This window comes from Sciurus carolinensis, chromosome 7, assembly GCF_902686445.1.
Source record: "Sciurus carolinensis chromosome 7, mSciCar1.2, whole genome shotgun sequence".
NCBI classification, from domain to species: domain Eukaryota; kingdom Metazoa; phylum Chordata; class Mammalia; order Rodentia; family Sciuridae; genus Sciurus; species Sciurus carolinensis.
In genome coordinates this window covers 147,842,262-147,865,277 of record NC_062219.1, presented here as the reverse complement: position 1 = coordinate 147,865,277, position 23,016 = coordinate 147,842,262, and the positions used below count along the sequence as shown (strand labels likewise).

At 33.8% G+C, this 23,016-nt stretch overlaps 1 protein-coding gene across 1 annotated transcript in view; it reads left to right on the top strand.

Moving 5' to 3' along the window:
• The window catches only part of Nup153 (nucleoporin 153), a 60,410-nt gene that overhangs the window by 7,989 nt on the left and 29,405 nt on the right, over nt 1–23,016 (top strand). The window contains exons 2-12 of the mRNA XM_047559291.1: nt 4,823–5,048; nt 7,194–7,442; nt 8,971–9,110; nt 9,191–9,319; nt 14,651–14,767; nt 14,867–14,911; nt 15,001–15,053; nt 15,267–15,270; nt 17,087–17,233; nt 20,332–20,381; nt 20,643–20,769. Coding sequence (XP_047415247.1) covers nt 4,823–5,048; nt 7,194–7,442; nt 8,971–9,110; nt 9,191–9,319; nt 14,651–14,767; nt 14,867–14,911; nt 15,001–15,053; nt 15,267–15,270; nt 17,087–17,233; nt 20,332–20,381; nt 20,643–20,769 — 1,287 coding nt within the window. The remainder of the gene's footprint in view (nt 1–4,822; nt 5,049–7,193; nt 7,443–8,970; nt 9,111–9,190; nt 9,320–14,650; nt 14,768–14,866; nt 14,912–15,000; nt 15,054–15,266; nt 15,271–17,086; nt 17,234–20,331; nt 20,382–20,642; nt 20,770–23,016) is intronic.

The following is a 23,016-nucleotide window of genomic DNA, read 5'->3' as shown; positions in this document are numbered from 1 at the left end:
GGTTTTCTTCAGGAAATCTTCCATGGAGTTCTAATGGTGGCTGCTAGGCTTATTGCTGAAACTGATGTGGTAAAGTAGGATGTAAGTATTTGCTGTACCTTTCAGCGTATTTCTGTTTCTTTCTTGGGTTTTTCCTTTTGTTTGTGGGTGTGTGGGTCTCTCCCCACCCTCGCCCATGTCCTTCAAGGTAGGGGATTGAACCCAAAAGCATTACAAGAGAGTTGCATTCCCAACCCATTCTATTTTATTTTACTTTATTTTATTTATAATTTATTTATTTTTGGTACCAGGGATTAAACCCAGGGATTTGCCACTGAGCTATATCTTACCCAGCCCTTTATATGTGCATTTTGAGTTGGGGTCTTGCTAAGTTGCTGAGGCTGGCCTCAAATTGGCAATCCTCCTGCCTCAGCCTTTAGAGTCCCTGAGATTACAGGTGTGTGCTGCCATTACTAGCTATGTTTACTCACGTTTTTTAAATCATAAAGCATTCTTTCTTCATACTGACCAACCCCATTCCTGTAAAGACCTATAGAACTCCTGAAAAGGTAGTTGGGTTATACTGGGCCTTCTTTGGTTGTAAGATCAAAGGAAATCTAACTCCAAAAAGAAACCATTTTCCTCTTTTCCAGTTCCTTTCACTTTCTCAGTTTTCTCTTAATGACTGAAGTATGATTTTGGTTCTTTAAGACTCATAAAAGTTGCCAGACAAGAAATTACTTCTTCAGATCTGTTCGATAGGTATAGGTCCCATCCGTACCATTACCCAGTTCTGTGTATAAAGAGGTGTTTTCTCTTCTTGAGGAGTTTTTAAATAATCCTGATGTCTTGTATTTGGTTATCTACTATAAGCAAACACATAATCTTTGCAAGTCTAGCAAGTGGAAATAAAATTAACTCCAGGGTGCATATTTACTTCTGATTGATTTTCAGAGTTGATATTATGATGGTAGATGTTTATAAAAACAGGTATAATGGTAGGATGAACTTGTTAATTTTGAAAGTAGGATTATCTTTTAAGTAAAATTTTACTTTATATTAGAGTGAAGTTTATACTCAGGGTTATGTTTATCAAGGTCTTATTTGGATAATAGGTCACTAAGTTTTTAAATAATTTTAGTAGCGTTCTCAGAATTTAATTTGCATAATGATCATTCCAAGAGCCTGTTAAAAATAAATTTGTCTTTCTGATGATCTGGGTGACACCAGTACTGCTCATCTGAAGACTTTTTGAGGCGGGACCAGGGATTTAACCCAGGGGCTTTCAGTCCCAGAGCCACATCCCCAACCCTTTTTATTTTTGAGAGTCTTGCTAAATTGCTTTGGGCCTCACTAAATAACAGGCTGGCTCTGAACTTGTGATTCTTCTGCCTCAGCCTTTCGAGTGGATGGGATTACAGGCCTGTGTCACTGCCACCAAGCCCAGCTGAGGACTACACTTTTTGAGAACCACTGTGTTAGTCCTTTTATAATGATCAGATATGTGAATTATCTGATGAGGTGGATTCTTGACACATGCACAGGCATGTTTCAAGGGGATTTTTGAAGAATTTAAAGTTTAAGATACACTAGAATTTTGTATTTATTGATTTTGCATTTATTGATAAGATAACCCTAAGTTTGGATAGCCTGTGTGAAGGATACTCCTTTATTTGGGTCTTCTCAACTTTTGTTCCCTCAGTCTCTGATACTTGCACAGTGGCAGTTTGCATGGCTCATTCCTTGATTTTTCTATACTTACATAATGGGACACCCATCTCATTTTTCTTGCTCCTGATTTTTATTCATGGCACTCACTTATCATATTATATGGGTATGTGTGATACACTATGTTTTTTTCCCTAATTTTTAAACTCCAAGAGGGCAGAAACTTGTTCACTACTGTATCCCCAGTGTTTAATTCTTTTTTTTTTTTTTTTTTTTTTTTTTTGCGGTACTGGGGATTGAACTCAGGGCCTTGTGCTTGCGAGGCAAGCACGCTACCAGCTGAGCTATCTCCCGAGCCCCCCAGTGTTTAATTCTTGATGCGCAGTGTGCAGTTAGTTAGTATTGATTGAATGAAGAGAAGTGGTGTTTGAATAGCATTGTATTCAGTATAGTCCAAAATGGTTACTTCAGACTTTGTTGTTCTGACTCATTTTAGGATATTTTCATTATATTTTAATTATTGTCTGACTAGTGCTCCACGTGTGTGTTTTCTAGACAATTGAAGTTTGAGTCTTTTAAGTATGCTTGAATTTATTAACCTATTATAGAAGAGCTTTCCCCCCACAATGATATAATTTCCGGAATGTTTCTGATTTCCTGATCTCTAACTATGATGTTGGTTCTCATACTTTAACGTAACTTTAGAATCACTTGGGAGGACTTGATTAAGAGAGCCCTCCTTAGGAGTGCATTCAGTTGGGTGATTGATGAAGGACCTGAGATAATGCCACAGTAGCTGAAGAAACCACACTTTGAGAATCACTAGTATTATAGTATGTTAAGCTTAATTTAACTTTTTCTTGATGATGTGTCATTTAACAAAGGTATATTTGATTATTGAAGTGCAGGAATGTTCGTTTTGTCATAATGGTTACAGGTCAATTTTATAATGTACTTAAAAAAAATCCTTTTGCTGTCATTTACTGTGCCACTAGTAACTCCTCTGCCCCACTGAACTTCTCCTGTGCTAAGCTGTTCTCAGCTGAGACTAGTTAAATTGGTTAAATTTTAGTTTATAAAAGAGATGTTCTGGCCAGGCGCTATGGCGCTCTTGTAATCCCAGGAACTGGGGAGGCTGAGGCAGGAGGATCTCAAGTTCAAAGCCAGCCTCAGCAATAAGGAGGCACTAAGCAACTCAATGAGACCCTGTCTCTAAATTAAAAAATACAAAATAGGACTGGGAGTGTAGCTCAGTGGTTGAGTGCCCGTGAGTTCAATCCCCACCAAAAAAAGAAAAAAAAAAAAAAAAAGAGAAAGTCTATAAATACAGTTCATGTACTTCAGGGAATAAGTTTTTTTGTATCTATTTTGATTATTCAGATTTATTTTTTGATTGTTCTCCAAGATATTTCATGTTGTCACACAAGTGACTTGATTAAATATGGTGTCATTTTTAAGTTGTTCTATGTTTCCTTTAGATGGATAAGGAAAGGATCATGAGGATCTTTGATGTTTTTATAGCTAAACACTCAGAAGTCCATAACTGACTTTTTCCACCCTAAGTTCTTTTTGTAGTGCTTTAAGCTAACCTGTAACCTCATATCATGTCTTATTTTTTGAAAGGCTGTCTTAAACTGTATTTTAAGTACTTCCATGTCTTTTGAAATATTGGAGAGGGGTAAAGAACTAGTACTATATGTATGTTATTAAAAATAATAAATCTAGATGTAAGTATAATGTTTTTTTTTTCTTAAAGTAACTAATATTATGTATCATAGCATAGAAAAAGAAAACTGGATTTTTGTTTTTCAGTAGTGAATATTCTGAAACCGTTAGCTTCATGAATTTGAAAACCTGTCTTGTAGATTTGTTGAAAATCTGTTCATAGAACACATGGGAAAATAATTACATACTTCCAGTTTGTTACTTGTACCTTTTCAAACAGTGAGGAAATTGCTGCTTAGGTGCCTATATCAGACATGTGTTCCATTTTTTCTGTTGACAGGATTTTTAAGACCTCTGTCTTGGATTTGCTTTCAAAGTAGATTTGTATATTCTGTCTTGACTTTTTTCTTTTTATCTGCTAAAACTTTTCCCCTCTGTCACTCTGAAACCCAGTTAATGCTGCTTAATGAAGGAAATTGTTGCCTACAATTGGTTACCTTACCACAGTTTTTTCTATTCGCTTTTTTCCTAGCTAGTAATAAAATTACCAATGTTTGTTACACCCTGTAACTTGAAAAGTACTTTCACATTATTTCATTTGATTTTCATTATAATTCTTTTAGTTAGTAGGAAGGGCTGTTCTTATTTAAGCTAGAATAAATCAAAGGACAGGGAGATATTTAAATTTTATTCTAGGTCATGGTAATCCCAAGGCCCATGCTTTTATTCTGTCCTAGATATACTGTAGTAGTTGTGTTTGTGCCTGGGGTAAATTACTTTACTTATTGTCTCCATTCCTAAAGTGGGAGTATTAGTTCCAACTTCATAAAGTTATGGTGAGATTAAATGGAATGATATAAATTGATTACAACAGTGCCTGGCTCAATACTAACGTTAAAGGAAATGTTAATAATTCTTGTAGTTATTATACCACATTATATTTCTTCTTTTAAAATTTAACAAATTAATCGCTCATATTTTTAGGCAACATTTAATAAGTAAAATTTAACTATCAGAAAAGATATTAGAATATTTCTTGAATTTATGGTGGATTAGTTGTCTGTTTTAAACACTTCTGTTAGTCTGATTTTTTTGTTTTGTTAAAAAATGTGCATTAAAATACTTGTTATTGAAGGTATGGTTTGTATTGTTTCTTTTAATACACTGAGATAGAAAAGGATGCCTTTTCTTGGATTAAAACATTTAGTGCATACTTTTGCTGAATCTAAACTAGATTTTGCTTATTTGATGGCTCATTAGGTATTTTAAAGGATTAGAATAATTAGCCACTTGGGACAAATGTTGGTTCATGTATGTTTATAGAACAAACAAAAAAGTAAGAATTTCATATATATAAAATTTGAAATATTATATCATAGCTTTAGTAACTGAACTTAGTAAACTTTGTTGGAAATAATTGTGGTTTGCTTGGCATGACTCTTTTTTCTGTAAGTGATTATGTATTTAAAAAGATTAATTTCTAAAATTGTCTTGTGTTTTCTCCCAACAGGGCATTCTTAGCAGGGTTACAGAATCTGTTAAGAATATTGTGCCAGGGTGGCTACAAAGATATTTCAACAAGAATGAAGATGCATGTAGCTGCTCAACAGACACGAGTGAGGTTCCACACTGGCCAGAAAATAGAGATGATGATCATGTGATATATGGCCATGACGAGAGCTCTAATATTAATGATGGGAGAATCACCCCTGAGCCAGCTGTCAGTAATACAGAAGGTAAATAACCTATGGATATGTTTTTTATGAATGATAGATTTTCATGCCGTATTTTAAATATCTTAATGTTATGTGGCTGTAGTGAATCTCATTGAGTAGAACATAAACCATGTGTGGGGAGGGTGATGGTGAGGTTTAAATTGAATGTCTTTGTTATTTATCAGTTTTTTGTTCATTAAGGAAGTCTGATAAATCAGTCAAAAGTATAAATTCAGACTTTGGGTTTGAATTTCCATATCACCAATATTAGCTATGTAGTGTTTAACAGGGTAATGTTTCCTCCTCTCTGCCTTCATAAGTTGTTTCAGGAAGAGTAATTGTAAGCTGGGCATGGTGGCGCACTTCTGTAGTCCCAGCTACTTCCCAGCAGAGGTGGGAAGACCATTTGAGCCCACTTTAAAAAAAGAAAAAAAGTAATTATGAGGTCCTTAGAATAAACCCTAGCACTAAGGGGTCACTGCACAAATGTTAACTGTTAGAATAAAACTCATGGTGCCTCTCAGAACACTAGTATAACTGGTGGGATCCTGTTCTCTCTAGAACTCAGTCATTTGGGTCATTCCATTAGTCACAGTTCAGTTACTAGGCATTTTAAAGGCTTGGACTTATTTGAATCAACTTTACAAAATTTTGTCAGATTTACAAGTATTGACTACATTTAGTATAACCCTTAAATAGGCTTTATTTGGAGATATATTCTTGTCATTTCACTTGATATGCATTTTTTATAGCTTTATTAAGACATTTCATTGATATATATCGCATCTCATTACAGCTTCAGTGAGATAGACACCATAAAATTCATCTATTTAAAATGCAGTTTAGTGATTTTTAGTACATTCACTGGAGTTTGCACCCATCACTACCATTGGTTTTAGAACCTTTGTTGTCACTCAGTGGAAACCACATACCTATTACCAGTCACTCTTCATTCCTTTCTCCCTCACCTCCTGACAACCACTGATATGCTTTCTATCCCTGTAAATTTGTCTATTCTAGGCATTTCATATGAACGGAATCATAAAATAGGTATTCTTTGTCTCTGATTTTCTTTTGCTTCCCACAGTGTTTTCAGAGTTCATTCAGATTATCATGTGTCAGAATTCATTTGTTTGTATTGAACAATATTCCATTGTATGGATATACTTACTCTTTATTCATTTATTAGCTAATGGGCATTTGAGCTTTCACTTGGTTATTATGAGTATTGCTATGAATATTTGTGTACAAATTTTTGTGTGGAGTAAAATTGCTGGGGCATATAATAAACTATGTTAAGCATTTTGATGAACTGTTAAAGGGTTTTCTAAAGTGGCTATATCATCTTACCTTCCTGCAGTATATGAAAGTTTCATTTTCTTTATGTATCATCACCAAAACATAAATTGAATTTATTTTGATTATGGTTATCTTAATAGGTGTAATAATACATGATTTGAGTCAAGTGTGTCCCGTCCCCCCCCCCAGTATCTGGGATTGAACCCAGGACCCCGTGCATGCTGCTCACTAGCAACCACTCTATTAGTGAACTGCACCCCCCAGTCCTTATTTTGGCTTTGATTTGCATTTCCTTGATGACTTGACTGAGCATCTTTGAAAGTGTTTATTGGCCATTTGTAGATGGTGAAATGGTGATTCAGAGCTCTTCATTTTGGGGGGAGTGGGTATTAGGTATTTAACTCAGGGGCACTCAACCACTGAGCCACATCCCTAACCCTATTTTGTATTTTATTTAAAAACAGGATGATAATATGATTATGTTAGGGGACAGCGTGTCTGTATTCATAGAAAATATCTGAGAGATACATGAAGTTAATAGTGGCTATTTCTGGAGAGACATTTAACACTTATTGTTTTATGATTTTACTAGCAGATCTTATAGAAACACCTGTTCAAGAAGAATCTGGGACATGCACTTTATGATCACTGAACTATATTTTGATACTAGGTTTGGTAACTTCAAGTTCAGTTCATTACAACCTTGTTTGGTTAAGGAGTGTCTTAAATTTGGCTTATGAGAATCCTCAGTGATTTGTAATTGAAACTATTAATATAGTGTGTTTTCTTAAAGACTATTTGATTATGATATTGTATTAATTTTTTCTAAGTTGCATATTTATAGTATTTATTGCTCTTTTTTTGAAGAACCTTCAACAACTAGTACTGCTTCCAGTTACCCAGATGTATTAACAAGGCCTTCTCTTCATCGGAGTCACCTGAACTTCTCCATGCTGGAATCCCCAGCGTTGCACTGTCAGCCGTCCACGTCCTCGGCATTCCCAATTGGCAGTTCTGGATTTTCCCTTGTAAAGGAAATAAAAGATTCTACCTCTCAGCATGATGATGACAACATCTCAACTACCAGTGGTTTTTCTTCAAGAGCCTCTGATAAAGGTATTTTTTTCATTTGACAATAAGTAATTTTGGTGGTAAAATTAGATTTCATGGGATGAATTTTTTCCCCACCTTTTTTTTATTGGTGCATTATAGTTGTACATATTGTGGAATTTGCCATTACATATTCATATATGCACACAATATGACAATATAATTTGACCAGTATCATTCCTGAACTCTTCACCTCCCTTCCTCTCCACGTCTTACCCCTTGGTCCCTTTCCTCTACTGATCTTCCTTTGATTTTAGGACATTCACCCTCACCTTTGATTTCCTTTTACCTCTCTAGCTTCTGCATATGAGAGACAACATATGATCTTTGACCTTATGTGTTTGACTTAACCTAACATGATGATCACTAGTTTCATCCATTTTCCTGCAAATGACATGATTTCATTTTTCTTTATGGCTCAATAAAACTTCTTTATGTATATACACCACAGTTTCTTTGTCTGTTCATTTGTTGATAGACACCTAGGCTAGTTCCATAGTTTGGCTATTGTGAATTGTGCTGTTATAAACATGGATATGCATGTATCACTATATAATATGTTGACTTTAGTTATTCAGTATGAATACTGAGAAGTGATAAAGCTGAGTCACATGGTGGTTCCTTGCCTTGTCTTTTAAGGAGCTTCCATACTGATTTCCATAGTGGTTAGTACTAATTTACAGTCCCACCAAGATTGTAAAAATGTTCCTTTTTTTTCCATCCTCTCCAGCATTTATTATTATTTATGTTCTTGATAACTTCCATTCTGACTGGTATGAGGTGAAATCTCAGTGTAGTTTTGATTTGCATTTCTTAATTGCTAATGATGTTGAACATTTTTTCATATATTTGTTGGCCATTTGTATTTCTTCTTTTGAGAAGTGTCTGTTTAATTCATTCACCCATTTATTAATTGTATTATTTGATGTTTTGATTTGAAGTTTTTTGAGCTCCTCACGTATTTTAGATACTAACCCTCTGTCAGAAGAGTAGCTAGTGAAGATATTCTCCCATTCTGTGAGTTCTTTCTTCATATTCCTAATTATTTCCTTTGTTGTGCAGAAGCTTTTAAATTTGATGGTTTTCCACTTATTAACTCTTGGCCATATTTCCTAAGCTTTGGGGTCCTATTGAGAAAGTTGTTGCCTGTGCCTAAAAGCTAGAGTATTGACCCTACATTTTATCCTAGGAGTTGCATATTTTCTGGCCTAATTCTGAGTTCTTAGATCCATTTTGAGTTGGTTTTTGTGTAGGGTGTGAGATAAGGGTCTAGTTTCATTCTTCTACATATGGATATCCAGTTTTCCCAGCAGCATTTGTTAAAAAGGCTGTCTTTTCTCCAGTGTATGTTTTTAGCACCTCTGTCAAGGATCAGATGACTTTATCTGTGTGGGTTTGTCTTAGTGTCTTCTATTCTGTCTATGGTTTAGGCCAATTAGTGGCTGTTTGACTTAGCTTTAATTTTTATTTTTCTTTATGAAAATCTAGAGTTTTAATTGGTGCTGTTAATATAAATTACATATTTTCATTTCAGATATAGCTGTTTCAAAGAACACTTCATTGCCACCTCTGTGGTCCCCAGAGGCTGAACGTTCTCATTCACTCTCACAACATACTGCCACCAGCTCAAAAAAACCAGCATTCAACTTATCTGCCTTTGGAACACTTTCCCCTGTGAGTACTAACTGGATTGGATTTAATCACACTAGTTTTGAGTATTTTTGCTGAAAATTTGTCATTGTGCTTCTGTGCAGTCACTTGGGAATTCTTCAAACCTTAAAACAAGTCAGCTTGGAGATTCTCCTTTTTATCCTGGAAAAACAACATATGGTGGGGCAGCAGCTGCTGCAAGACAGTCTAAGCTACGAAATCCACCTTATCAGGTTGGTTTTGAATTGGAAATGGCTGGTGATTTTTCTTTTCTTTTTGCTTTTAATTAGCCATTCACTCTCTTGACACTCAAAAATGAAAAAATAGACTTTTAGTTATTCTTTGGTAAAATTATATAACTGAAGATGACCCCCACCACCACCACACTTTTTAGGATATGTGAATATTATCTTAGGTCTAAGTGAACATTTTGTATATTAGATTTGTGTGTGTGTGTCTTAGGAAGTCTGATTAATATATTTTGTAAATGAGGAATAAATTACACATAGTAAAAATTAGCTCTTATTCATGTATTAGAATTGTAAGAAAATACATGCAGTTGTGTAACCATTTCTGCAGTATTGAGCAAACATTCCCATCACCCCAAAACATTACCTCGTGCATCTCCGTAGTCAATCTGTCCTTCCACTACCATCCTCTGGCAACCATTGATATTTTTCTTTCCCTGTAGTTTTCCATTTTCCAGAATGTTGTATAAATTTAGTCATTTTACATAGTTTTTTTTGAATCACTTATACCATGTTCCATAATGCATTTGAGATCAGTCTGTTTTTGCATTTATTAGTAGTTCCTTTTTATTGCTGAGTTATAGAATTATAGTTTTTTTGCCAGTAAAAGGGTACTGGATTGCTTCCAGCTTTTGCCTGTTTTGAAAAAAGCTGCTGTGAACCTTTTGTGTGAACATTAATTTTCATCTCTTGGGTAAATGCCTGGGAGTTGGATTACTGGCTCACATGGTCAGTATATAATAAACTGTCAAACTGTTGCAGAGTGATTGGTACCAGTTTGTATTCTTACCAGTAGTATGAGAGTTCTAGTTGCTCCGTATCCTTCCTAGCACTTGGTGTTGCCAACTTTTTTTTTAGCCATTCAAATAGGCACGCAATGGTAATTTCAACATGTGGTTTTAATTTACACTTCCCTACTGGCTATTGATTATTAGAAATATTGGGGTACTTGAAGAAATCAGACATGTACTCAAAAGTTACTCAGCCAGGCAAACTACCAGAAAAAATCTGACAAGCAAGCACACTGGATGGGAAGTTTGCCCAGGTTTATATCCCTTTGCTCTGATAGAAGGAGTTCAAGATTACACTATATGGGATTGACTAATTTAAAATTGGGGAGGGCAAAAGGAAGGACTATAGTTAGGATTGGATCACTTAGTACACTATAGGCATTATGATTGGAAGACTGAGAACAAATGAAAATATGTTGGGGGACTCAAAATGGCTACATTTTTAACTATTTGATTAGTAACATAGAAGTAGCTCCACCTAACTACACACTGTGAAATTCAGGTTTTAGACTACAGCAAACACATTTTTGTTACATAGTAGGAAGCTCAAACTGCAAGTTTAACTTTGACAGAAAAGACATTAATCTTACATGATGTTGAACATCTTTTCATATACTTATTTGCAGTTAGTATGTCTTTGGGTGAAGTGTGTTAACTTTTTCAAGTCCTTTATCAAACGTGTGTTGCAGATATTACATTCTGTGACAAGTCTTAACAGTATCTTTTGAAGAGAAGTTTTTACTTTTGATGACATCTAGTATATTGTTTTATTTTGCTTATATGTTTTCATGTTTTTGCTGTTATATCTAAGACATTTTTGTCTAGCCCAATATCACAGATTTTCTTGTTTTTTTCCTCAGAAGCTTAATAGTTTTAGGTTTTAATTTAGACCTGCGATTCATTTTGAGTTAATTTTTTGTATGTGGTATTAGGTATGGGTCAACACTCATTTGTCTTATATGGATGAACCGTTGTTCTAGTATCATATGTTGAAAAGACTGTCCTTTCTCCATTGAATTACTTTTGTACCTTTGTTGAAAACTAGTTCACTACATATTGGCTCTGTTTCTGGACTTCTATTCTTTTCCATTGATCTGCATTTATCCTTGACAGTATTGCCTTGTCTTGATAGCTCTTTTATAGTAAGTCTTAAAATCAGGTAATGTGAGCTCTCAAACTGTTCTGTTCTTTTACAAGCTTGTTTTGGCTTTCCTGGGTTCTTTGCTTTTCCATAAAATTTTAGATTCAGCTTGTTGGTTCCTACAAAGGCTGCTGGGATTTTGATTGGGATTGCATTGAGTCTAAAGATCAATTTGAGAAGAATGGACATCTTAACAAAATTGAGTCTTCCAATCCATGAATACGGTATATTTCTCTCTTTATTTAGGGGTTTTTAAGATTTCTTTCATGAGTGTTTTATAGTATGCAGAATAGAGACCTTGAACACATTTCGTTAGATTCTTAAAAATTTGTTCTAATTAGTTATACATGATGATAGAATGCATTTTGACATGTCATACATAAATGGTTTATTAGATCTGTGCCTAAGTATATCATGTTATTTGGCATAGCATGAGTAAATAGTGTGAATAGTCTTATCTGTTCAGTAAGTTGAATTCATAGTTGATGTCTTTCCAGCAAAGAAACCTTTAGGCTCAGTTAGCTTCCCTGATGAATTCTAACATATTTAAGAAAGAAATAATATCAGTTCTACACAGATTCTACCATGTGTTAGAAGAGAATATTATCCAGCCCTTTTTGGGGGATTGGGGGTGTATTGGGGATTTAACCCAGGGGCTTTTTACCACTGAGCTACATCCCCAGCCCTATTTTTTGTTTGTTTTTGAGATAGGGTCTCACTAAGTTGCTGATTATGGCCTTAAACTTATGATCCTCCTGCCTCAGCCTCCTAAGTTGCTGGGATTATAAGCATATACCATCTTGCCTGGTTCTCCAACACATTTAAAATCAAACAGAGACAATACAAGAAAACCGTATACCAACATTTCTTGTTAATTACAGATACATGGTTTTTCAACAAAATATTTTGCAAATTGAATTCAACATTTATAAAAAGAAAACTATATCATGATCAGGTGGGGTTTGTCCTGGGAATGCAACGTTCGATCAATGTTTGAAAATTCATGTGACCTAAACCTAGGAATAGATAACTGATTCATCCTGATAAAGCGTATTTACAGAAAATCATTAGGTCGTACACTTAATGTGAAAGACTGAATACTATTCTTCTGAAATGGGGAAAAAGAGTAGGGATGTCTCTTTATCATTGATACTATTCAGCATCATATTGCAGATGCAGAACAAGTTATAGAGATTGGAAAGGAAGAAGTTAATGTCTGTTCAAAAACTAGGTATTTATTTATTGCTATTACCAAAGGACTACAAAATGCTCTAGAACTAATAGAATTTGTCAGGGTCACAGGATACAAGGTCAAAATACAGAGTCATTTGTATTTATGTATGTATATGTTAGTAGTCAAGAATTAGAAATGAGTAACTTTTTAAGAACTACCGATTTAAGATAAATTGCATCGTGTTCTCTGTCCTACTGTTTTCTTGAAGACTGTACAAATTCTGGTTTGTGTTGCTATAGTATTTTTATTTTACATTATAGATTTTGACCTTTTTAAAGATGGAAGAGAATGTAAACATTCAGACTTTTGGAGCAAATCTTATTGAAATGACAATCCAGGGTAAACAGGAATCAATAACACTCAAAATTAGTGTATTTGATTTTAGTTTTGTCATTAAGGGTAGTCACTTGCTTTCCTGATTTAGAAAATTCTTTCTTGTCTAATTAACAGTAGTAATTATGAGACTTCTTTCTTTTTTCTGTGCTATTGGGAATTGAACCCAGGTGTGCTTTACCATTGAGCTACATCCACAATCCTTTTTAATTTTTATTTTGAGACAAGGAATTGCTAAGTTCTTAGGCTGGCCTTGAACTTGTGATCCTTCTCCCTCAGCCTCCCAAGTTATTGGGATAATAGATGTGCAACACCCTACCTGCTGTGAGCCTTATTTCTGAGTGTTTTTATGAGGGACATTTTGTTATAAGAGAAAGCCTTAATTGGATGTCAGATTTACATAGGAAGCTTTTCTAAAGCTTAAGCTTGATTATATCATTTTTAAAACTTTTGTAGTTAAGATAGTTGGCATGTTGGAAGATGATGCAGGCCTATGGAGTCATAGAATAGTCTTGAGTGTGTTCCTGTTTCCTTCTCCTTTATTGCTAATATTAAGTTGCGCTGAGTGCTAACGTACCCTTAGAATCTTTCGCAATACAGGCTTCCAAATATTTACAATTGACATTAGATGTTTTTGTTTTTGCCATACTGGGGATCAAACCTAGGACCTTAAGCTTGTCAGGAAAGTGTTCTGCCACTGAGCTACACCCCCAGCCTTATAATTGACATTTGGAATAGCTAACATCTATTAGGTATTTCATTTCTAGAGTGATGGAACTAGAAGACATGGTGAAGATTCCAATTCAGTTCTGTTTTATTCGTTAGATTGATTAGTGAACTGAGGCCCTGAGAAGCCAGTAGACTTAAATGATATCCCGGTGGATATTTTAATGTTCCTCATGTTTGCTAAAGCCTCTTGTCTCTCAACAGCAATCCATAATGGGTGTTTTTAATGATAATAAAGTAGAATAATGCAGCTACTTTGAAAATAGAATGAATGTATATGATGTATAAGAAAAATTCTTTGAAGTAGTAATTATGGTTCAATTTTTTAGGTAAGGTTGTAAAAACTAGGTTATATTTTGGTTGTAATATTATCTTTTCCTTATATTAGTCACTTGGTTTTGTGGTATCTATGTGGTTGTTAAAATATAATGCATTCTTAAGAGAAGGAAATATTTTTATTGAATTTATAAATATTGCTTTTGTATTAAAGGATACTTGCTTAGTCTTTAAGGTATTTTCCTAATTCCAGTTTTAAGAAAGTAAAAAGTCATTTATTAAGAAACAGCTTGAGTATTTAGATATGTTCTTTTGGTCATATTGACTTTTAAGAAACAAATTATTAGTATTAAAATGTTAAATTTCCATTTCAGTAGAATCTATAGTATTTCTTTCTCTTGGAATTTAATTAAATGTTAATTAATACTCAGAATAACAGCTGTCTTAATTTGCTTCTCATTAATTTAATATTCTTTGATTTAAATATCAAGGGTAAGAGGAAAGTTGGTAGAACTTTTTACCAATTATCCCATTTCCACCATGTAACATAACTACAGATCATTCTTTAGAGTGGTGCATACTGTCTTATCCCTTCTGATTATGAAAATACTGTCCCCGGCAGAGAATTGGATTTTCATTAAAGGTATGAAGAAGAAAAAAATTGAACTCTTAATGATACCTCCCAGAGATAAGGTGCTGTTACTATTTATTGTGTTTTACTTTGGACATCATTTTATTTTGTAGATATTTTCATTGTATGAAATATGTGCCTTAGATTTTATGTTGCAACAAATAATACAGAGTTTACTTTACAGGCACCAGTCAGAAGACAGATGAAAGCTAAGCAACTTAATTCACAATCTTACGGTGTGACCAGTTCAACAGCTCGGCGAATATTGCAGTCTTTAGAGAAGATGTCAAGTCCTCTAGCGGTACATTTTTAAAATCACTATTAAACAAAATTTGAGTTTAGTGAAAAATCTTAATTTTATTATTTCATAAAAAATACATTGTTGTTATAACATTAACAGGATGCGAAAAGAATTCCATCAGTTGTTTCTTCACCTCTAAACTCTGTAAGTTGACTTTTAATGCTGTTGTATTCTTGAGAGTCATATTTTTCACAGTTTCTGATGTATTCTAACACTGTTTTATTTTTCTTCAGCCTCTTGATAGGAGTGGGATCGATATCACAGATTTTCAAGCCAAAGAGAAAAGGTAAGGTAATTATTTGTCAGCAGTTTTGTAGCATTTAAAATTGACAGGTATACAAATTAGATTTAGTTGATAGTTGTTAGGGAACATGTTTGGAAAATGAGATTTTTTTTCACTTGGACATTGTAGCCTCTTCTGATAGCATGATGATGCTGCTGCATATGTAGCAGATGCGGATGCAGTAATTTTTGGTGATCTGCCATTTCTATTTTCCAGTTCTGTAGTCTTTATGACTTGTTCTTATCTTTTGATAAACGAAAGTAGGGATGAACAAAGCTTAAAATGTTTAGTAATTATAGAAGGTCAGAAAACTAAAACCTTCATCGAACATATTATGTTGGAAACTTTCCTCATTATCCAACATTATGTCAGATCTATTGTGTATAAATAGAATTTCATTTTGGTACATATTTTGTCAGCCAGCCAAAATACTATTTTAGGACACCAGAGCTATAAAAAATGTAATGAAGATGTTCTTGATACCCTTCCAGTGTGTTTTATGTGGTTCAAATTAGCTTTTGAGCTTATTGTTTGAAAAATAAAATGCTTAATAATTTGAGGCTTTGGGTTAGTTTATTTATGACTGGTTAAATATCCTTCCAGAAATGCAGATTCCCAAATCCATACAGTTGAAAGCATTTATTACACACTGAATTTCCTAAAAGTAACTATTAAATTTATTATAATTGTCTGAATTCATTTTGGGAACTGCATTCAGTATTGGTAAGTTATAATTATGAAATCGAGGGAGAAAAGAAAGCTAAAATTGAACTTTTCTTGGAAAAGTGTTTCCTCTCGTTTTTTACGATTACCTGCTTGTGTGTAATTGGGCAAGAGGAAATCTATTATTAGCTGTCATCATGGTATTAAATTGTTAACTAGATTAATTAAATTTAAATTGTTAACTTTTCTTAGACCCCCATTAATAGAATATTATTTAAAAATAAGTAGAGTTTTAAGCTTATCCCATGTTATTGTTAATAAAGTCTTATTATGTCTTATTATTACTGATTATTATTTAAATAAAAGGTTTTTAATGAATGTTAGGAAATAAAAAGCTGGAAATCAACATGATCATGTTTCACTGATAAGTCAGAACAGTCTATAAAGTAACTGTCCTATTAAGTTATGGGATCACACTTATGAAAAGGATTTAGGGAAAAGTTAGTAGCCGTACAGAAACTTTGCCCAGAAAAACCAAGGTTGTTCACAGCTGCTACTGAGTGAAAGGACTCTATTCATAGTATTGCAATCTCTGAACAGAGTCAAAACTCTTGGTTTTATAGTGATGTTACACCAACAAGATTTTTATTGTGCTTTGAGAAGCAAAGGACTGTTAATGAAACACTTGTGTACTTAGATGATAAAACCAGTTCATTTCAGAATCTGAAAGCTTTAACAGTGTTGTATCAGTTAGACTTACATTGTAAGGTTTTCAATTTAGTTTGTTTTTTAATTAACAGTGGAGGAAACAACTTAGGACCTTGCTCATATTTTTAGGAATTAAAATATTTTCATGGCTTGCAAAAAATATACACATACTTTTTTTGAAGTGCTAGGGATCAAAACCAGGGCCTTGCACATACTTAGATAAGACTTTATTACCAAGTTATGTCTCCAGCCCTTATAAAGTATCTTGTTTGCAGATGAAGTAATTTTGGGGGGAAATGTGAGAAAAACCAACTTAGTGATATTTAAAATTCACCCTTTAAGAGCTAGACTTGTTGAACTGTTTTAAATTAAATGGTTCCATTTTATGTATTTGCACATGTGTGCATGTATGTGAAAAAATTATTGAGTTTGGAATAAAATAGTTAATCATCCTTTGAAACTATTTAGAATTTGTGTGTGTATGTTATTCATATAAATAGATAATGTACCACTTAACATTCAATTTTATTAGTTTTTCCTACTAGTATTTTTTAGTATTTGCTGAGTTTCTTTAGAAGTATTTATGGTTTCTAGGTCAAGTAATTTTTAAATATGTCATTGATACATATGAAAATATTCGTTTTTGATTTCTTTTTACTTATAAGGTGGACGCTCAGTATCCCCCTGTTCAGAGACTTATGACTCCAAAGCCAGTTTCCATTGCAGCAAATCGAACTGTTTATTTTAAACCATCTCTGACCCCATCTGGTGAATTAAGGAAGATTAATCAAAGAATAGATAAAAAGGACAATGTGAGTATTTGCTTATTTTCACCCGTCTTTGAATATTGGTTATGAGTAAGAGTAAATTATGTTAAAAGCAGGTATAGTCCCATTATAATCCAGCAATTATATAATGAACAAAGTTTGTGTATTAGTGATGATTATGAATATGCCTTTAAGTAGTTTTCACCTTGATCAAATCCTAAATTAGTGTTTACTGGTAAACATTAGTATTATACTTATTATCTAAATTAATTTAGCCAGATTTGCCTTTTTGTGTGTGTGTGTTTTTTTTTGTTTTTTTTTTTTTAAAGAGTATTTTTAGTTGTGGATGGACGCAATACCTTTGTTTTATTTATTTGTTTTTATGTGGAGCTGTGGATTGAACCCAGTGCTAGGCTAGTGCTCTACCACTGAGCTATAACCCCAGCCCCCAGATTTGTTTTTTATCTATGTATCTTATTTGTATTCTTGGTTAACTATCTGAAAGTGGGTTAAATACTTTCTCCTATACCTCTCATCTAGGAAAATTAAATGTTAATTCCATAATACTGTCCAGTACCTATTCCAGTTTTAAATGTTTCTTATAGTTTTTTGAACCAGGATCCAAGAAGATTCAGACATTGCTTTTGTTTTTGTTTTTCTAGACCTCAAACCCTCACCTTGGCCACATTGGGTTTTTTGTTGTTGTTTGTTTTTTTTGTCAGCACTGATGATTAAACCCAGGGAATCTACCACCCAGCTACGTCCCCAGCCCTTTTTATTTTTTTGAGACAAGGTCTTAAAAAGTTGCTGAGGCCAACCTCCAACTTGGATCCTCCTGCCTCAGCCTCCTGAGTTGCTGGGATTATAGTTGGCCACATTGGTTTTTACTTTTTAAGTTAATTCACATAAAGTAAAATTTACCTATTTAAAGTTTACAGTTCAGTTGTTTTAGTGTTTTCACAGTTGTTCAGCTGACACCACCACAATTTTAGAACATTTTGATCACCTTCTACCCTACTCTCTCCAAAATTCAAAATTCTTTTAACCTGTAGTGTTAGTATAATGTTTTAAGGCTCATCTATATTGTAGCATTGTCAGTATTTCACTTCCTTTTTTAAAATTTTAATACGGAATAATAATATTTAATAATGTCGTATATCTAACTCTTGTATTTTGTTTATCTGGGTAGTTTGGGTGGTTTTCATGTTTTGGTAATAATGAATAATGCTGCTATGAACTTTTGTGTAGAATTGTGTTGGGGTGAGGGGATTTGTAGATTTTTTTCTCCTGGGTCTATGCCTAGGAGTAGAATTGCTGAGCATGATTATTTTGGAAAAGAAAAAATCGGTTGTCTTAAAATGTTCCACATTCTAGATTTTTCTCTTTTCTGGTGTCATTTAACTGAATTGTTTGCTGAGTTTTATGTATTATCATACTGTTTGTGCCTTTACTCATACTTGATCTTCTAAACCAAATTTCTTGAAAAACTTCAAACTTGTAGTTGGAAGAACAGTACAATGATTACCGTGTAATCTTTGATCTTGATTCACTAGTTAGAATATTTGGTAATAAATGCTTTATTTCTCACACACTTTTTAATTAACATTAAAAAGTTTTAAAAAACATTTTGAGTATAATTTTGAACCTATAGATTTACAAGAGAAAATTTAAGCACTTCACATTTTACTGCATTTTCTTTGTCTGTTTCTCCATGTATTTTACGAAGAATTCCCTTACATAATGCATAATGGCAGTCAAGTCCAGAAACTTAATATTGGTACATTGTGATTTTTGGGGAATTGAACCCAGGGGCACCTCAACCCTTTTTTTATATTCTTCTTATAGTCAGGGTCTCACCGAGTTGCTTAGGGCCTTGCTAAGTTGCTGAGGCTGACTTTGTACTTGTGATGATCCTGCCTCACCCTCCCAAGCCATTGGAATTACAGGCATACACCACTGTGTCCAGCATTGTTTTCTAATCTGCAGATTTATTTAGGTATTGCCAGTTGTCCCAAAAGGACAAAAGCCCAAGATCCATGTTTTCCATTTAGTTGTTATGACTCTGTCTCCTTTGTCTAAAGCAGTTCCTTAATTGTTTGGTTGTGTTTCACAACGTTGACATTTTTGAAGAGTACAGCCCAGTTTTGTGTAGAATTGTGCATCATGTAGTTTTGAGATTGTCCTTTTAATTAGGTTCCAGTTATGTGCTTTGGGCAGTAATACCACTGTAGGATGCTCAGCTCTTCTCGGTGTTTAAGATACACATACTATCAATTTGTCCCATTCCTGGCAGTGTAATTATTAGTTAAGGTGGTATCTTTGGGGATTCTCTACTGTAATGTTATCATTTTGCCTTTTTAATTAATAATAATCTTGTGAGGAGATAACTGAAACTATAACTGTTCTTTTTACCCACTAATATTAATTAGCATTTATTTTGATGCTCATCATCCCATATTTTGCCTTTGGGTTTATGTACTTTTAATATGTCCCTATCATTTTTTGAGCATTTTGTTTCTTCTTGATGTTACAAGACAATTCAGGTTCATCTTGTATGTTTCCTCCATTTTTGTAATCAACCATTTCTCCAAGGAGCCTTGATTCCTTTTAGTGAGAAGACTTTATGTTGCATTTAAAAAGAAATATCCTTGAAATTTGCCTTGACATTTAATAGACCCAAAAGAAATAAAAATATTTTAAGTAAATGTATTTTTTTATGTCACTAAGTTTATTAACTTTGTGTATGAGTTTGTTAAAAGATAACTTTGTGATCAGTGGTATTTTGTATGTAATAATCATACCAGTTCTTGGTTACCTTTCAGAAGCAGGGTCTAAATTGCAAATTTCAGGATTCATTACTAAAAAAAAAAAATCATCTAATTCTTGACACCAAATATTGTGATTTGCCTATAATCCCGGTGACTTGGGAGGCTGAGGCAGGAAGATTAAGTTCAAAGCCAGCCTAAGCAACTTAGTAAGACCCTGTCTCAAAAAAAAAAAAAAAAAAAAAAAAAAAAAGTCTGGGGATGTGGCTCAGTGGGTAAGCGCCCCTGGATTCAGTTCCCTGTACAAAAAACAAATACTGTGATTTATAGAAAGAAAAATGGTATTAAGGAAGTAAGCATGTAATTTTTTTTTTCTAGACTGGATATGAAAAAAATATGACACCAAGACAAAATAGAGAACAAGAAAGGTAATGTCATTTCACATCAACTAAATTTCTTTATATTTAATTTGTAAGGTCCATATTTGATTTCATATACCTTTTTGAAGATTAAGAAATTTAATGTAGAAACTTGATGCAAAAAAAAAAAAACCTGTCAGTTTTAAAAATTACTTCAAGCTTTGCCTTTATTTTCTTCCTTGTTTGCAGTTCTGGATTTTAGGTATTTAGTTAACAGGTTATGGACCAGAATAATACATCAATTGTTTTGATTTTCTTTTTATTTGCTAGTGGCTTTTCATATCCAAATTTCAGTATTCCTGCAGCCAATGGTTTATCTTCTGGAGTAGGTGGTGGAGGTGGCAAGATGAGACGAGAGAGAACACGCTTTGTTGCTTCTAAACCTTCAGAGGAGGAGGTAGGGTTATATACTTAAATATTCCTGAGCTTTATTGGAAGCTTTGGTGTGATAGTGGTAAGGGGAGACCTGAAGGGGTGGGGTTTGGGGAGACCCAGAGCAGGAATTATCCGCCATTGAAACATTTTCTTCAAACTGTGTGTGTAGTAACCTAACGTTAGTACCTTTAATTTCATGAGTAATAAAGGAACACTAAAAACAAAAACAATCATCCTTCAAATATGGGAATTGCCATCAAAATTTCTTGATCTTGGGGTGTTACCTGTGTAGTTTTTGCCTCTTCTTAGACCATATAAATGGTTAATGCTGTATATATTTTTCTCACTTGTCCTTTTCTTCATTTTTTTCACTTTCCTTGTTACTGACATTGTGAAAAGTAATTTGTTTCATTTCACTGCTATATATTTATCCAATGTGAAACTTTGCCACAATTATTTCATTCTATCAGGATATATTTGGGTTCATTCCCAGTGCATGCTAAGGTGAATAGTCATAACTCTTTTTCCTCTTTATGTGCAATATTTTCTCTAGGATGTTTACCTAGAAATGGAATTGTTGGATTATTGGGGAATGACATAGAAGTTCAAATGTATTAGATATTGCCTTATTGCTCTTCCAGGTAGTTTTGCAGCTTAACACTTTCACATGACAGTAGGTAGATATACTTTTTCTTTATCCTTACCAGACCTTGATTTTGTTGACCTTTGAATTTTTGCCACCATGATGGTTGTGAAATCATTTATTTGTAGTTTAAGTTGAATACAGGTCTCATTTCAGACTCTTTATAAATGGTTTCATGCAAGTTAACATCATTTAAAATTTTTTGTTGTTGTAAAGAAGAGGTTTATTTAGCTCATTAGATCATTTAACTTTTGGTACATAGTACTTTCATGTGCCATGTGTTTCTAATTAAAATTTCATACATATCCTCATTGACCCACAAATGTTTTAGGATTCTTTAGTAAATTTAACACTTTAGTTCTGTGAATTAATATTTTTATTGAAGTTGTTGAATATCTTAGTGTTAATTTTCTTAATGTCGATTGGTATTTTGATTAGCAGGCTTGTTTGGGGAAGTTGGTTTCTTTTTCACTTTTTCTCTCTCCTTTTCCTAGTTAGCATTTCTGTACTTGTGTGTCTGCTCATTGGAATCATGATTTCTTTGTCTGTTGGACTTCCTGCATGTATCTGTGCCCTGATGTTTGGGTTTATGCTAAGGGCCTTGATTTAGTCACTAGTCTGGACATACTCTTTCCCTTGGGTTCTGTCTGTCACTTTGCTGCTGAAGAGTTGTGAAGGATAGAGTATATTAGTGTATTTCACTATCTCAAAAGAAAACTTCAGTCTTTAATGCTATCAGTCATACAGTATGTACAATTTTAGCAAATTTTTTTTGTTATTAAAGCTTTTATATAGAACTATTAATTATGTTTAAGAAATAGGTTGTTTGGACGGAAAATGTAGCTTAGTGATAGAGCGTGGCCTAGCATGCTTGAGACTTTGGATTTGTTCTTAGTTTGCCCCTGTCTGAACAATAAGTTGTCTTTGTATAAAGAAATTTCGTTAGCATCTGATTAATGTAAGATAACTTGTTTTCTAGACAAACCTATATTTTTCATTAATATTGTGACTCTACCTTTTTTAAAGTTTATACCTGTATGCGGAAAATATTGGGTTGGTTTGATGTTTGCCAGATGACATACTGTGTACTGTGTAGATTTTGTTCATTTCACTTCGCTTTCAGTTTGTTAAGCCGAAGCTCATGTTGCTATCTATAGCTTAATTTTAACTGTCTTACAGATATGTGTTAGGTGTGATTTTGTTGTGTAGTAATCGTTTTTTATTTACTTTTGTTCTTATTGTCTGGTATGACAGCTGTGAGGAGCTATAGGAAAACCCCTGTCCCATGTCTTTATCACCTTCTCCCAGCTCCTGGGGGCCCCCCCTTCCATTCTGGCCAACTGCCAACTGCCAATTTTACATCCCAGGATGCCTCACCCAACCCTTGTCCATCCCTGGTTCTTTTCCACATTGGAGTTGTTCTCTCCACATTTCTGAGGAAAGAGGTACTAACGGGAAAACTGCCCCCTTTTTTCTAAAAGCCCATTGTTTTTTATCTGGATAAATAGGTTTAGCTGCACACTTTTATAATTATTTTGAATGCATTGCTTTTTTTAATTGTTGTTCACATGTCAACAATGTTCAGACCAGTAAGGTCTGGTTTCAGTTATAGTTGGAATTTTTGGC